The 16,167-nt window shown below is 52.1% G+C and overlaps 2 protein-coding genes across 3 annotated transcripts in view; both read right to left on the bottom strand.

Annotated features, from left to right (window-relative positions):
• Pebp1 (phosphatidylethanolamine binding protein 1) overlaps positions 1-16,167 on the bottom strand; it is a 97,875-nt gene that overhangs the window by 71,091 nt on the left and 10,617 nt on the right. The window lies entirely within an intron of this gene.
• Rfc5 (replication factor C subunit 5) lies at positions 50-9,413 on the bottom strand. 2 transcript variants are annotated; one of them, XM_051176525.1, is made up of 11 exons: positions 9,255-9,413; positions 8,132-8,196; positions 7,274-7,410; positions 6,019-6,098; positions 5,186-5,259; positions 4,008-4,167; positions 3,495-3,569; positions 3,091-3,227; positions 2,522-2,599; positions 1,470-1,524; positions 50-690 (listed from the first exon to the last, which is right to left on the bottom strand). In XM_051176525.1, the coding sequence occupies exons 1-11, from the start codon at positions 9,311-9,313 to the stop codon at positions 594-596; spliced, it is 1,017 nt and encodes a 338-aa protein (XP_051032482.1). In that variant the 5' UTR covers positions 9,314-9,413; the 3' UTR covers positions 50-593. The 2 variants fall into 2 exon arrangements, with proteins under 2 accessions (XP_051032482.1, XP_051032480.1); XM_051176523.1 differs by having other exon boundaries at positions 55-690; positions 3,091-3,220; positions 3,488-3,569; positions 9,255-9,412.

A 16,167-nucleotide genomic window follows, 5' to 3' on the forward strand; every position in this document is an offset into this window, starting at 1 on the left:
AATTTGGAACCTGCAGGGAAGCCTTCTAAAAGTAAACAACAGACGCGTGTTGTATTTCTGACATAATTTATCTCACCAGGCTGACGTGCAAGTAGCTGGTAATGCTTCCTCAGCCTCCCGAGTCCTGAGATTATAGGTGTGTTACCATGTTAGGAATAGTTTTGATCAGAAACCCACTAGCACCCATTTAAAGCAGATACAAAAGTGAGAAAGGTTAACTTCGGAGATGCAGGTCTTGAGCTGGACAACATCTGAAGCATGTTCAACTTGACACTGCAGAGCTAACTGAGGTAAGGCCAGTTTTGTCACCCCAGCAATTGACAGTCACGACTTTAAAGCACCCCAAAGCATACCCCCCCACACACACACACAAAGATTTGTTTTGCCCTACAAAAGACAAGCAGTGGATAGTCACAGATTAAAGTTGCTCTGTAGATCCCGGCTCCAAACAGCAGACAGCACTCCCAAATGCCTGGGGGAAGCTTCTGTGACCAGCTTTATTCAGCGGCACAGGGCTGTACTTCACCTGTAAACAAGCCCTCTGTCCTCCAGTCGCCAGTGGGCCCCAGGCAGGCCAGCAGGCTTTGGAGCGGCTAGGCCTCGGAGACAATCAGGTCCCTGGTGACTTGAAAAGCAGCGATGAGGGAACTCAGCTGTATCTTCTCGCTGGTGCCGACGGAGAGTCTGTACCTGAGGACAGTGACCCCAGCTTGAGATGAAGCGCACTGAGGGCGCCAGAGCTGACGAACCTCTCTGGATAACACTCCCGTCTGTGAAAACCCAGCACCAGCAGGTGCGGACTCCACCCGCCACACCCCCACAGCCGGCAGGGAGGGGTGGTGAGGGCATACAAACGGACAGGGAGCTTCGGGAGGGGGCTGCAGGTTTGTGGTTTAGGTAGTAAAGCAGGGCGCTGGTGTCATCTTGTCACTTTTAAACGCCTAGCCACCGAAGGCAAAATCACTCCCAGTGTAGCAATAGAAAATGACCCAGTCTGTCCACCAGACCCAGTGACAGCCTGCCAGAGCTGGTGATACTGCCAATCGGTGGGGGCACAGTGTGCTGTCCACTTAATGACAGCTACCAATGTCACTCGGGACTAATGACAGTGTTTCCTGAGCTGCACAAAGTGGGAAACAGCTTGTTTGCTTTTCCTCCACTGGGCTCCTCTAGACCACAATGCCTTAATAAGCAGGGTAGCCTGGCACCCCCAAACGACCTGCATACCCCATCTGAGGCAGAGCTAAAGCTTGGAGGACTGAAGGGACCTCTGCTCAGACATGGGACTGAGCTGTGCCTGCCCTTTGTACTATTGCCTGAGTTCTGCAGGCAGCGGCCAGCCCTCACCACATCCACTTGGCACTACCCCAACCTAGATCGCACGTATCTGAATGGCATACAAGCTGAAACTAAAAAGCTCACAGCGGGAGAGGGGGCATCCAAAGAATTGAAACTGGGAAAACACTCACTCAATGTCTGCCATTTTAGTCAATAAATGTATCCGAACCGAAGATGGAAAGTCAACTGGAGAAAACAAAATCAAGTGAGTATGAGCTGTCACTTCTTAATATAAAACAAAGCAACCACACATCACACACGGGGCTTCTGACGGGCCCGCGACAGACCAGACCAATGAGCTAAGGAAGGTGCAGGCCCCACAGGTGTCTATAGGCTGTTGTGTGATTCATTTTGAGGTGTGGCTCAGTGGAAGAGTACCTGGCTAGCATACATTAAGAGATAAATTCTATAACCCGTATGTATCACCAAAAACAAACACAGAAAGAACACTCGACCATACACATAGTCCTCATCCCCTGGTCCAGTGAACATAGCAACACAGACAAGTCAACACTGTCCATGGTGAGTGACAGCTACATAGGAACTAGGAAGCCAGACTTAAGCAATGGGTCCCACACAGGCACACAATAGTGCTTGCCTGATGGCGCCTCTCCATTTGAAGGAGGCAGCTGTCTGAGAAAAGCTTCCAAAAGGCTATGTGGAGGGTTCCCTGGAGAGCCACTCCCTCCCCCCACCCCATGCTGACTGAAACATCAGGGCAACTGGAAGGCATGGTCCAAGCAGAGATTGACCCCTATAAGAAGGCAGGAAGCACGAAACTTCCAAAGGAAGCTGTAGCTAGATCTCCCCTTGGAGGGAGGCGGCTCTGGAAAGGAAAGAAACTGACGGGCTGGACAACAGCGTCAGGGTGCCACAGCCCTGGGTGAGGGTCCCCAAAACCAGGTCTGTGGACACCGCCCAGAGGTAGTAGGCCATGTGTGTACACGCATGTACAAGAGTAAAAAGTAAAATATACCATTCACTGCTCCAATGTTCCCTTGAGGGAACAGCCTTCACCCCTAGGGGGTTATTTCCACTCCCCAGCAGTTCAGAGCTGCTGAAGATGAAGGGCTGGCCAGACACTTTCTGTGCAGGAGTGAAGACCTCACACCCATTCACCCATTGTAGCCACCCCAGAGCTATGCCCCCCCCCCCACACACACACACCGGGGCCACCAGTTACCTCTGTGCACAAACAAGTGAACCTCAGTCAGGATGTCATGCAGAGCCAAGCCCTTCAGAGTCTTCAGCTCCATGATGTCTGGGAGGAGCAGCTAAGGGAGGGGAAACCGTTCCAGAACACGCTTTAGGGATTTAGGGAGGCTTCAACCAGCCCTTGGTGACTTCAGAGTGGGGTTTTTCATTCCAGCACAAACGCCTCTCCCCTTCTAGCTGCACACAGGCCCAATTTAAACTGGTTTTATCTTCAATAAGGCTTTTCTAAGAGGTACAGCTGTCTCTTAGCAGAGCAGAGAAAACACCCTTTAAAAGCACACGGTTCTCTGTAGCCTTTCTTTTCACTGCAAAGCAAGTTAATGACTCCTTTCTCCACCCAAGGCCTAACTGAAGGGAGAAGTTACTTGTGGCCTCTCACAGGCCAGAGCCATTCAGGAAGAGAAGTGTACTCTCCACCTGGGGACACCTGCTGTCCACCAGCTGACAGCCTCCACCTGAGAGGTGCAGGTGCTGGCTGAGGCCGGGGCTCCTGGGCCCCCCAGACCCAAGCCTGACGGCAGCCACAAGAAAGGATACACCTGTAGGCGGTGGTGAAGTCTTGATTCAGCATCCAGTCCAGAACGTTGGCGATGTCTGTCTTGAGGGGGTGTCCGGTGCAGGTGTACACGGTGTCTTCTGTCACCTTCCCAAAGGCCATGTTGGTACTCTGCAGACAGAAGGACCCAGACGCTGTCAATGGCTGCCCTGCTGCAGTGACAGGGCACAGGCCAGGGACAGTGTGAATCCTGCCCTTCCCACAGCGGAGAGCTGCCCTCCGCTGCTGGTGCTGCTGCGTCTCGCTTAGGGGACCACAGGCAGCAAGCCGGTGCGTGTCGCTGGACGTCTGGAAGAACGTACGGATCGGCTGTCTTGTCCATCTTGTAAAGCTACTTCAAACCAGTGGTTTTCTAATCTGCCTGGAGTGGAATCGTACCTGTAGGATGTTCAGAGCCCTGCGCATATCCCCACTGGACAGAGTGACAAGGGCCTTCATTCCATCTTCACTGATGTCAACACTAAAAGGAAACAGACAAAGGAGTTAACTAAAGCCCCCTCACTCCCCAAACAGTACAAACATCATCCATGGGGAACAAGATGGCCTTGAACGATTAGGGCTTTAAGAGAAGAAAAACTTCAGAATGGAGGCGACAGCTCTCTCCCGATGTACAGCATCCAGAAGCTACCAGAGCTGACGGCCTAGAATGGCTGTCTCAGAAACGTCCCTTCCAGCCAAATGGCAGTGTGTACAAAAAGGGACTTAGCAGTCGTCAGTTCCCATGACAGAGGGGGCAGCTTTCAGGATGGCAGGCTCATGAGGTAGCCTATTCAGGACCCCCGGAAAATGGCAGCAGCCAGTAGTCCCCAAGGCTGGCTTCCCCTTGGACTAGGCACTCTGCCCAGTCTCCATGCCCCTCAGTCCCCAAGGCCCTCCCCTTCCTGTGAAGCCAACTCACTTCTCCTCTCGCACTACATGCTCCAGGCGGGGAACCATGAGTTCCGGCGTTAGGGGACCAAATCGGAACCTTGTGCACCTAGACTGCAAGGCAGGGATGATCTTGGACAGATAGTTGCAGATGAGGCAGAACCTGGTGTTTTCTGTAAACTTCTCAATCACTGGGGAGGAAAACCAAACACTTCAGAGTCCACCCTGACCTTCCAGAGGGCCCTCAGAAGGGTTAACCACAGTAAGAGCGGGAGAGCTCGCTGCCTGCAGGGGCTAAGGGTGTAGCAGGGTGTTGAGCAACAGGTCCAGCTCAACCACCTTCCTGGGTAGATCTTACTCTGTAGCCCAGGCTGGCCTCAAACTCCAGGAGATGCGCCCGCTTCAGCCTCTGGAGCGCTGGGTCGGCATGAGTCACCACCCTTTCTAAGCTAATAACAAACCATTAGAGCACACAAACACATCTTTGTCATCTCCTCGAGGCTGTCCACCAGCCCCATCCCTGCCTAAGACGCTGTCTGGCAGGCTGCCAAGTCCCGCCTTTCTAGCCGGGGATGGCTGTGCACACTTCCCTGCAGTCCATTCTCAGCTAGTGCTGAGAGATGCACAGGACATCAATGTCACTCTGCAGGGACCCAGTGTCCCCACACAGATCTGCCCACACTGACAGTCACTTGGCAGAACAAGATGCTGAAGGAAGGGTGCCAACATTCTAGGACCAGAAGAAATTCTGTCTGTGTCCCTCCTCCTCTCTCCCATTCCTTCCCTCATCGCCTCGGGACTCACAGCAGGTCCCTGGGAGTGTTAGTGGGAGCTGCTCACAGAAGGGCCTTTAACAGGCGTGCCTGCCCCTGGCCCCACCCACAGCAAAACAGGCACCCTCCGCACGATAGTCACTCCTACAGTCTTGCTGTTTGTTCTGGTTTGTTTTCCCCAAGTAGATTAGGAAATTAAGCCTTGTCCCCACTGAATGGCAGAGTCCCACTCTGTACCCGAAGGCCGCAGTAGAGGACGAAGAGATGACAGAGACCAGCCATATTTGGGGTGCTGAAGGGGACCAGGCCACAGGGCAGTCGTCTGAATCACCGGGACTAAGAGGTGCCTCCTGATGGGAAGATAATCTCACACCCAGAACTCCTGGCTTCCTGTACACTCCTTGGCCAGCATATCAGATGGGGCAGCAAGTCTTACCTCTTCTCAAGGCATTCTGGGCATCTTGAGTCATGGCATCAGCTTCATCCAGGATCACAAGCTTAAACCCCTTCCTAGGAGAACAAACACATGCTGAAGGTCCCTCAGTTCCCTCCCACACCCAGGCTGAGCCTCCATCTTCACCCCTGGTCCATCTTCTCTGAGAAAATACCCCAAGAAGGTTGACACCTGCCTGCCGTTCCTCCACCCCATAGCCAGAAGTAAGGGCTAATTGCTGTCCTGTCTGTCCTGTGTGGTTGTGATTCACTCACAGTATTATTCTGCCGGCTGCTTGCTTGTGGGGCTGGAACCCAGGGCTGTGAGTAGGCCATCCAGGTACACGCACACCCAAGCCCATTTATTACACTACGTGTGCGCGTGCAGAACGCCACAGCATAAACATGGTGGCCATAGGATGACTTGTGCCAGTAAGTTCTCGCCTTTCACAGGTAGGTCCTGAGGATCGAACTTGGGTCATCAGGCTTGGTGGCAAGTACTTTAACCCACTGAGCCATCTCAGGGCCCCCTTCCTTTCCTCACTTTGTCCACCACGCCAGTCATCCTTCCTGATCTCCATTATCCCAGCTCATCCAGTGTTACCCAGCTAACGACCCACATGGAGCCAGTACCCCCAAGGGTTGCCTCTGATGTGGGCTCAACAGTACCCTACCCTGGCACCCCACATCTCTTGAACCGTCCCTGACTGGTCTGTTTGCATCTGACCAGCTTTCCTTCTTCCCTAGACAGTGGCCAAAGGGAAGACTTTAGTAGTGAGGTTATGCCCCGACTTCATGCACTAAGACCTCTAGGGAGAGACAGCATACAATTCTTACTTGAAGATTGTCCTTGTGCTGGCGAAGCTGAGGATTGGCCCCCGGACAATGTCTATCCCTCGGTCATCAGAAGCGTTCAGCTACACTCGGAAGAGAGGCTGCAGTGAAAGTCACACCCTGTGCCAGCTAGGAAGTCCTGGCTGGAAACTGCCTTTTCGGCACTCCAGTAGCGCCAGCTAGTTCTCTAGTTCTGACGACAGCTGAGACACAACCGTTCAGCCACACACCACCGCCACATAACATCCTGAAAGGCATGACCTGTGTCCCACCCTTCAGGGACCGTCCACGTAAGTTTATGAATCAAGCACAGCCTGGTGACCCTGAACCAGTAACCTCTGCCGAGAGAAAATGATGCTAACCTGAGCGCTCGCCACCTGGAGGCCATCGGGTTTTGAATAAACTAAAGCAAGAACACCGAACAGCAAGGGGCTGAGCCTCCTGTCTACTGCGAAAGTCAAATGCTCTTCTTTTGAGTGAAGGTCTTTTGTCCTCAAGTTGGTCTTGAACTCACATAGCCTAAGATGACCGTGGGTAAGGGTCAAACCCAGGACTTTGTGTATGGTAGGCTCTACCAACTGAGCAATGTCCCTAGGCCCCCAGGTGCCTTTCTTTCAACATAGCATGCGGATTTTTGTAATCTAAGGGTATTAAGATTATCAGCCACGGTCCCAACATGCACAGACTACATATCTCAGTGTAATAATCTAAGAATAAAGGTGTGGAGTCTGAAGCAACCAGTGGGCCAGACCCCTTTGGAGGGGCATTAATGGACCCTTTCACAGGTGTCACCTCAGACCAAATATCTGCATTACGAGTCACAACGAGCAAGATTACAGTTATAAAGTAGCAATGAGAATAACTTTGTGGTTGGGGGTCACCACAGCATGAGGGACCGTATTAAAGGGTCACAGCGTTAGGAAGAATGGGCACCACTGGTCTAAAGAAGCTACAGGGCTACGCAGAACTCATTATCACCCCTAAATCCGAAGGGTTCGACAAGAGCTGTGGGCAGGCAGAGCAGCTTGTGGGGAGGGCATGACCTCCGATTTGGGCCCTGGAGGAAGTGGACGCTGCCCAGGATTACCCCCACCGTGGGTCCAAACAGCATCCCTATTCAACACCTCCCACCCCCACCCAGATCTCGAAGGCCAAACCAATCCAGCATGCAGAAGGCCAGGGAGAAAAAGACAAACAGCAGGGCTAAAGCTAAGACTCTGGCGGTCTGAGCTCTTTGTAGCGAGAATGTCCCATTCACCTCCAAGACCATGGAGCTGAATTCTTTATCTTTGTACAGCTGCTTGGCACAGGCCAGGATGGTGGATGTCTTTCCTGTCCCCGGAGGGCCATAGAGAAGCAGGTGTGGCAGGCGGTCCTCACTGATGAACTTCTGAACTGAGGTGGGAGGAAGGGGACAATGTCAGCCCCCGGGACCCTCACATTCACATGGGGCCTGGAGCTGTGCTCAGTCCTTCGGTGTCAGAGGAGGTGGGGGTTAAGTCCTGGAGTCAAGGCTCGGTGTGACCATGTCTTCCGAGGACTCCAGATGAGTCACTGGAGGCACTGCCTTTGAAGGTCATGCCTGGGCCCTTTAGCCCTCTACTTCCTGTCCACACGAGTGAACAGTGTTCCCATTAGCTCGAAGTTCTGCTCGGCAGTGCAGCCAGGGACCGTGGGCCAAAACCTCTCAACCCTTGAGGCAAAATCAATCTTCCCTCCTCTGAATGGAGTCTAGGGGGTGGGGAACTGGGAAGATGGCTCAGCAGTCAAGTGAGCTGAGCGAGTGCTGCGCTTACAGAGGACCTGGGTTTGGTTCCTAGCACCTACACTGTAGCTCACTATTGCCTACAGCGGCACTTCCAGAGCACCCGACGCCTCTTCTGGCCTGTGGATGCGCCAGGCTCACATGGTACGCAGACAAATGTGTGCGAACAAAACACCTAAACAATAAAATAAGAAATATCTCTAAAAGTGCCCTCAGAGGTATTTTAGTGCACTGTGGAAGAGGAACCAACACGCTCCATCCCTTTACGCCTTCTCCCAGCAGAGACAGCATCGCCGCCAAATGTACCCAAGCCCTCCCACAAGGACACCAGCAAAAGGCAGGGATACTCACTGGTGCTCAGAATGTCCTGGTGAGAAATGAGGTCGGCCAGGGTCTGTGGCCGGTACTTTTCAACCCTGAAATGGGATTCAGCACAAATTACAACATGTACAGATGCAAGCCATGTGCTGTCACATGCAAAGAATCTCCTTCACATCCCCAAGCAGGAGAGGAAGAGAAACTCTTCAATCTCAATACAGCCAGGGGCTCTGACAACCAGGAGTGAGTCTGTCCCCTAGGGGACATCTGCCAGGCCATTAGCTGTAATAAGTGGGCAGTGGGTGTTAGTGGCATCTGTTGGGCAGGAGTCAGGAGGTTGCTGAACATCCTACAGTGGGCAGGACAACCCAACTCCCTGATGCCCCACCCCCAAAGCGGGCCCCCAAGTCAAGAGCACTGAGCCTGAACAACTTGAACAGGCATGTGGCTTTGAAAAGGAGCTCATACTTAAATATGCACAAGGAAGTTATGATTTAATTGGGCCATGCTACAGCATGGAACAACCTTGACCGAGAAAACGGACTCAAAAGGCCACAGTCTTCGACTCCATTCCTGTGACCTTATCCTGTGGCCCACGACAATAGTTCCTCCTCGGGCACAGACCAGAAAAGTAGTAAGAATGGTCAGGCTTGCTTTAAAACATCGCTAGCTGCTGTAGGACCGTGCAGAATGCAAGCGCTGGGGGCCCGCGATGGTTCAGCAAGCAAAGGAACATTGCTGGAAGAACCGGGTCCTGCAAGTTGTCCCCTGACCTCCACACGGGTGCGCTGCTACACTCCCCTCCCCCGCAAATAAATACAAGGTAATATGAAAGGAAAAAAGCCAGCGCTGTGGACACCTGAGTTCGAATGGAAGCCTCCCCACTACCCCCGCCCCTCCCCCGGTCTCTGAGCTTTTCCGAAGGAAGTCAGGCCCGATTTCTCAGGGTCATCAAAGCGCACTGGCGATGCTCTAGGCACCCAAGGATGGCTGCGCTGCGCTGACTGGTGTGGACGCAGGCGAGCGGGTGTGCGGGCGGCTGCGGCGCCAAGGCCGGGTGTCTGCAGTGCCGACGCGGGCCGCAGGCCGGGAGCGGAAAGGCGATCACAAAGCTTCCAAGAAGAGGGTGGAAAGCAGGATGCGGGGCCGCTCCTACCAGGGCAAGTTCCGGGCCCGGGCCGCCGAGGGCCGCTGCTCCGGAGGCACCAACGCCATGAGTGACAGATGCTGCGGGTCCGGGCCACCGACCCGCCGCACTCAGAGTCCGCGCGCAAACCAACCCTCGCGAGGCTTCGCCTCCCGCTTCCGGCTTCCTCCCTCCGGCCCGCCTCCTCTCTGTTGCTAGGGCGCTAGTTGCTAGGTAACCCGAGGCGCTGGCTCGCTGCCCTGCTACAGCTAACCATTCCAGCCAGAGCCGGCTGTCTGGGCCACGCCGGAGGTCCAGGGAGACCGCGCGCTGCAGCCGGTGCTACCCAGGGCCTCACCAGGGCCAGATCCTGACAGCGCAAGGGCAAGCCGCAAAGGAGCCGCAGGTTCCACAGCCAAAAACATTTCAGCGGGTGGGGATGCGGGCAGTGCGCCCTGGGTTCCATAACCAGCAGCACACAAACACGCGTGCGCACACATACGTACGGACATGCACACACGAAAACAGTTACATATACAAACATACATACATCCATACCTATACACAACAGTCACATATACACTCACACAAACACATATACTAGCACTCACACACACATACATATGCAGATACACAATCACATATACACGCATATATGCATGCATATATACTCACATTCATATACATGTACACTCAAACACATACATAAACACAAACACACATACAGAAACATCCACACTCATACATACATACACACGAATACAGTTACATAAATACATATGCATACCTATAACACATTCACATACATTTACACTCACACATAAGCACACACAGAAAAACATCTGTGTGTTTGTATATATGTTTGTATATATACATACACATTTTCCCCTACATCAGGAGGATTTCAAACCACTTTTATTTTTATCTTTAAATTTTATTTTGCACCAGGCATGGTGGTACATGCTTTTAATGTCAGCACTTGGGAGGAGAGGCAGGCAGATCTCTGAATTCAAGGTCTACAGAGTGAATTCCAGGGCAGGCAGAGCTACATGGTGAGACCCTGCCTTGAAAAAAATTAAATTAAATTAATTTTAATTAATTAGGTGTGTGTATGTGTCTGTGTCTGCGTGTGTATGTGTGTGTGTCACTGTGTGTGTGTGTGAGGTGTGTGTGAGGTGTGTGTGATGTGTGTGTGGTGTGTGAGGTGTGTGTGTGGTGTGTGTGTGAGGTGTGTATATGTGTGTGTGTGTCTCTGTGTGTGTGAGGTGTGTGGTGTGTGTGTGGTGTGTGTGTATGGTGTGTATGTGTGTGGGGTATGTGTGAGGTGTGTGTGTGGTGTGTGTGTGTGATGTGTGTGTGTATGTGTGTGTGGTGTGTGTGTGTCTCTGTGTGTGTGTGAGGTGTGGTGTGTGTGATGTGTGTGTGTGGTGTATGTGTGTGTGTGTGAGTGTGGTGTGTGTGTGTGTGTGTGTGTGAGTGTGTGTGTGTGGTGTGTGTGTGTGACTTGCCCCTGGCAGGTACCTTTCTTCCCTGAGCCAGCTCCGCAGCCCAACTTTCATCTTTTTTGCTGCCCTGTATTTTCTATAAGGAGTGTGTATTACACCCACAATAAAGCCTTTATTATTATTGGTTTGCTTGCTTTTATTTTAAGGCAGGGTCTCACTTTGTATCCTCAACTGGCCTGGAGTTTGTTAGTACTCAGGCATCTGCACTGGCCTGCCCCTGGGGTTCTGACAGGATAGCCCACAGCTGCAGCCACTGAGAGCACCACCTGTGCGCATTCACTACATTCTCCTTAGAGGGCCCTGCCCACCCCCATCCGCCCTCCCCTCCTCCCCATCGCCCCTGTCCCTCCCCTTCTTTGCCGGTCTCTCTGTCCCCCTTCACTCTTCTGCTGACCCTGTCCCCCCCCCCCAGAGAAGGCCCCACCCCTTCCCCTTTCTCCCATTTCCTTTTCCTCTGAAACAACAAACAAAAAACAAAAAGCTCTCCATGTGGGCTCTGCCCAATGGTGTTTTAAAATTAAAACTTCCTGCCTCCAGTCTCCTAATTCTTGGGAAATCAAGCCTTTGAAGACACCATCACAATTTACAAGGTAGGAGATGAAGATACCAGGAGCAGCCTAGGCTTGGGGGGGTGGGGAGAGCCACGCTGGGAGGGAGTTATAAGCCACTGTGGCCTGCTGGGGAAGAGGGAGGCCTCAAACACAGGTGGAAGCTGTTGCTGCTGCCTAACCCCTGCCTGGAACCCTGGGGAAGGGGTTTGGGGGTAGAGGGTGTGTCTGAGTTGTCAGAGTCCATGCAAAGAGCCCTAGGCTTGGTTCCCAGTACCACAGAAACCAGGCATGGAATTGCGTGCCTGTTATGCCAAGTCTTCGTGGTGTAATTCCATCCTTCACGGTCATCCTTGGCTATGTATCCAGTTCACGGCCAGCCTGGTGTTGTGTGTAGCTGCCCTGGGAGCCTAGTTGGGCTGTGTTCACTTACAAAAGAATTACTGTAGCTGCCTTAACTGCACGTGGACTGGGGGAGGGGCCAGAGTATATATGCTGAGGAAGCCTGGGAGAAGAGGCTGTGAGTAAGTCCTCCTCCCTGTTTGGTAAACCCTTCCTAGTGCTCTCTGTGTAGGAAGGAGCACACCCTGTAATTCTCACTTATACTCTGTAAGGAAGCCCCCAAAATGCATTGATTTCTCAGACTGAACTTTGGCCGTAGAATCATTTGTTTGTCACTGGAACCCTTTGAGGAGAGGGAGACATTGCTTATGTCTTCCCTGGGAAGGAATTTTATCCGTTCTGGGTTACAAAACAAAACACATCACAAAAGAAGGGTTTGGCTCGGATGGGGCTGCAGGGATGATAGCATCCAGACTCTTCACTTTCTCCTTAGACTGATTTGAACACTGGTCTTGAGATCATCAGCTACTTGGCTCAGGTAGCTACGAAGCTTGCAATGACACCTTCTAGCAAGAACAAGCTCCAGCACCACAGCATACCACGGTAGTGTCTACTGAGAGATGGCTGTGAGCCATACAGCGACACAGCCAGAGGTCAGGGGCCGTGCCGCTGTCTCGCCTTCTACCACTCTCTACACACCTTGATCTTGTTTCATGGTTTCATCTCCAACAAAGCTTCAGCGGTTGGTAGGATGGTTTGAACGAGAATGGCTCCCACAGGCTCATCTGTTTCAATACCCTGTCCCCAGCTGGTGGAACGGTTTGGGAAGGATTGGAAGGCGTGGCTCTCTTAGTCACCTTTCCTTTACTGAGAAGAGAGACACTATGAGCAAGGCCATTTACATGAGGACACATTTCTCTCCTTCCTTCCTTCCTTTCCCTTTCCTTCTTTTCTTTTTCTTTTTTTGTGGGGAGTCTTTGCTTTGTTTTTCAAGACAGGGTTTCTCTGTGTAGTCTTAGCTGTCTTGGAACTCACTCTGTAGACGAGGCTGTCCTGAAAAATCACAGAGATTCCTCTGCATCTGCCTCCTGAGTACTGGGATTAAAGGCACACGCCACTGCCACCCGGCATAAGAAAGCATTTAACTGGGGGGGGGGGCTTGTTTACGGTCAGAGGGTGACTCCATGACTACCGTGGTGGGGAGACGTGGCACCCTGAGGTTGTGAGGATGGTGATGGTCCCCATCAGAGCTGTAGCTGAGAGCTTGTGTCCTGAGACAAAAATCCACGAGTGGGAAGAGAGAGCAAACTAACTGGGAATGGTGTGGATTTTTTTCAACCTGAAAGCCCGCCTGCAGGACACGCCCTCCTCCAACAAGGCCACACCCCTTAATCCTTCCCAAAACATGCCCAGCACCATGCCTGCGTGCCTTCTGCTGCCATGTTTCTTACCGTGAAGATCATGGGCTCCAACCCTCTGAGACTGTGAGCTCCCAATAAACTCTACTACAGATTGTCGTGGTGATAGTGTCTCTCTGCAATAAAAAAGTAACTAGGGCGGTTGGCAGTGACACACCATAACGAGTGTGTCGTTTGACTACCATGCTTAAACTAAACTGCTGGTAACCCTTTCATAGTAGTGTCCCCTCTTTGGGCTGAGAGAGAGTCAGACAAGACTGGAACACATTCTTCGGGTTGGAACGATGGCTCAGTGGGTAAGGTGCTTGCCGTACCAGCATGAGGACCTGAGTTTGATCCCCGGGCCCCACGTAAAAAGGCAGGAGTGGTGGTGGTGTGTGTAATCCTAATGACGACAAGGTAGGGACAGGGCAATAGCCAGCCTGAGACCCTGTCTCTAAACATAAGATGGATGACTCCTGAGGAATAACACCCACGGTTAACCTCTGGTCTCCACACACACGTGCACCCACACATATGCATGCACCTGCACCCAAATGAACACGCGTGCACGCACACACACGCACACACACGCACACACACGCACACACACGCGCACACACACGCACGCACACGCACGCACACACAGGACAATTTCTAATAAAAGATCAAGTGCACTAGCTGTTCAGGGTTTTATGGATACATCTTCACATGTCTGCAGCCATTTGGGACCAGAAGTAAAAATGATGTTCTGGTCCCTAAGCAGATAAAAGTTTTAGAATTATGGCTGTGTTTACCTGACTCTACAAATGCATCCAGCTTTGACTTAAGATAAACCAGGATGCTAGGTGGTGGTGGCGCACACCTTTAATCCCAGCACTCAGGAGGCAAAGACAGGAGGATCTCTCTGAGTTCGAGGCCAGCCTGGTCTACAGAGCAAGTGCCAGGACTACAGTTTTGAAAAAACAAAAAAGCAAAGGAAAATTCTGACTAGGATGAAGCATCTTTGTCCTAACCTGTAACCGTGACTCCTTTTCTGACTCAAGGAGTAGGGGTCCTTGGGATTAAAGGTGGGCGCCACCACGCCCAGCCCTGCCTTTCTTTGTTCTTACAAACCTGGGGTGGGTTCTCCTACAGTAGAGTTGGGTGTTTCACATGCAGAATTTGTGTGGATGATGGTGTAGTCAGCCCTGATGATGTCACCAGCGTGTGTCTGGAGATGGACTGTTGCTGGATGAGAGGAGACACGTTAGTACTGACCACCACATACCAGGTGCCTGTAACACTATCTGGCCCAAAGGAAGCACGTGACACAGCTGGATGGACAAATGAATGGGCGGCTCTTACTAGTTGATCTCCAGTAGGGCTGTTACTGTGGTCCACACAGTGTCCAGAGTGTTTTGTGTTTACTGCACACATGGCCCCCAATTGACTGTGGTTCAGCTTATAAGTACTCATCATTATGATGGGTTTGTAGGAGTCAGTCAGTACACAATTATTGGCAAGAAAACCCAAGCTAGTAGTTAGTTGCTCACTTGGCATCAGGGGCTGAATGAGATCTTACCAAGAGTCTGATTCCCAAGCTCTTAGCTGTGACACCGGTGAGCTCTGGGTTGCCCCTGGGACATTGTTAGAAATGGTAATTACCTTTCCCTACCCAAACTCATCAATTCTGGAACTGGGGGAGGGGCACCTGCGGTGTAATAAGCCCTCCAAGGGATTGCGATCCACTTTAGTGTGAGACCCATTAGCTTTATTCTACTGCCCCTTCGTCCTCAAGAAGAGAGCAGAGGACAGACGTGAGGTGCTCATTTCACAGTTACGCCTGTGGCAATTACTTGTCTTGTTGCTGCGACAGAAAGGCACTCGAAGGGAGAAGAATGTCCATTTTGGCTACTGACTTAAGGGTGTGCCGGTCCCCGGTGGTGGATGGGAAGGCATGGCATGTGAGGCAGCCAGACATGTTGCATCTGCAGTCAAGGAGCAGAGGGAGATGGACCCCAGCCCATGGGACGGTGCTGCCCGCGCTTGGGGGTGGGTCTTCCCTCCTTCATTCAGCGTGGTTCCCCAGAAAGGGGTGGTGTCACCTCCAGAGGAGGCTGGTTATTGCCTTGACTTACTGTAAAAGAAGACTGGATCTGTCTGGCAATCTCTCCCACCATGATGCCAGTGCCAGCCGTGGTCACCGAGAATCCAATGGATGGGAACAACTGTGGATTCTTAGCCTCCAGAGACCTTGAGCTAAATAAACCTCTTTGCAACATGCGTGGCACGGGCATTTCGTTATAGTCACGAACATAGAATAAAATAAATGGTTGAAGTGACGGGACATTGTTACTGTGCCTGCTCCAGGTGCCTGGAGTGGTTTAGGATTAAAACCACCTGGGAAGGGGTTAAGCTCCTACTTGATCTAGCAGAGGACTGGAGTTCAGTACCCAGTACCCATATGATGTGGCTTATAACCTTCTGTAACTCCAACTATAGAGGGATCTGGTACCCTCTTCTGGCCTCTAAGAGCACCTGCACATGCACACGCACGCGCGCGCACACACACACACACACACACACACACACACATACACATACATCTGAATATTAACAGCTCTATTGCTTTTTTTTTTTCTTCTCTCATAGCTTGTAACTCAGACTTAATGACAATCCAGAATTTTGTGTCATCGATCCAATACCACAAAATTAGTTTGAGCTTCTCTGAGAGCTAAATAGAGATTGAATGTGAATTGCACTGGCTGGGAGCTTGTTAGACATGGGGCTTGAGTCCCAGCATCTATCAGTGGTTAGGATCTCTGGTCAAGTCACCTGTTAGTGTCAGTTGCTAAGCCCCTGGATACTGGCAGTGTGTCTCTAGCCCACTGTCCTGCCCTTCCTGACTGTTCAACATCGCTGGGAAGAAATTAAGAGCTCCCTCCCCCTCTCCCTCCCCCTCTCCCTCCCCCTCTCCCTCCCCCTCTCCCTCCCCTCTCCCTCCTTTCTTCTCCCTCTCCCTCCCCCTCTCCCTCTTCCTCCCCCTTCCTCTCTCTCCCTCTCCCTCCCCCTCCCCCTCTCCCTCCCCCTCCCCCTCTCCCTCCCCCTCCCCCTCTCCCTCTTCCTCCCCCCTTCCCCTCTCTCCCTCTCCCTCCCTCCCTCCCCCTCC

Source organism: Phodopus roborovskii, unplaced genomic scaffold (assembly GCF_943737965.1).
Source record: "Phodopus roborovskii unplaced genomic scaffold, PHOROB, whole genome shotgun sequence".
Taxonomy (NCBI): Eukaryota; Metazoa; Chordata; class Mammalia; order Rodentia; family Cricetidae; genus Phodopus; species Phodopus roborovskii.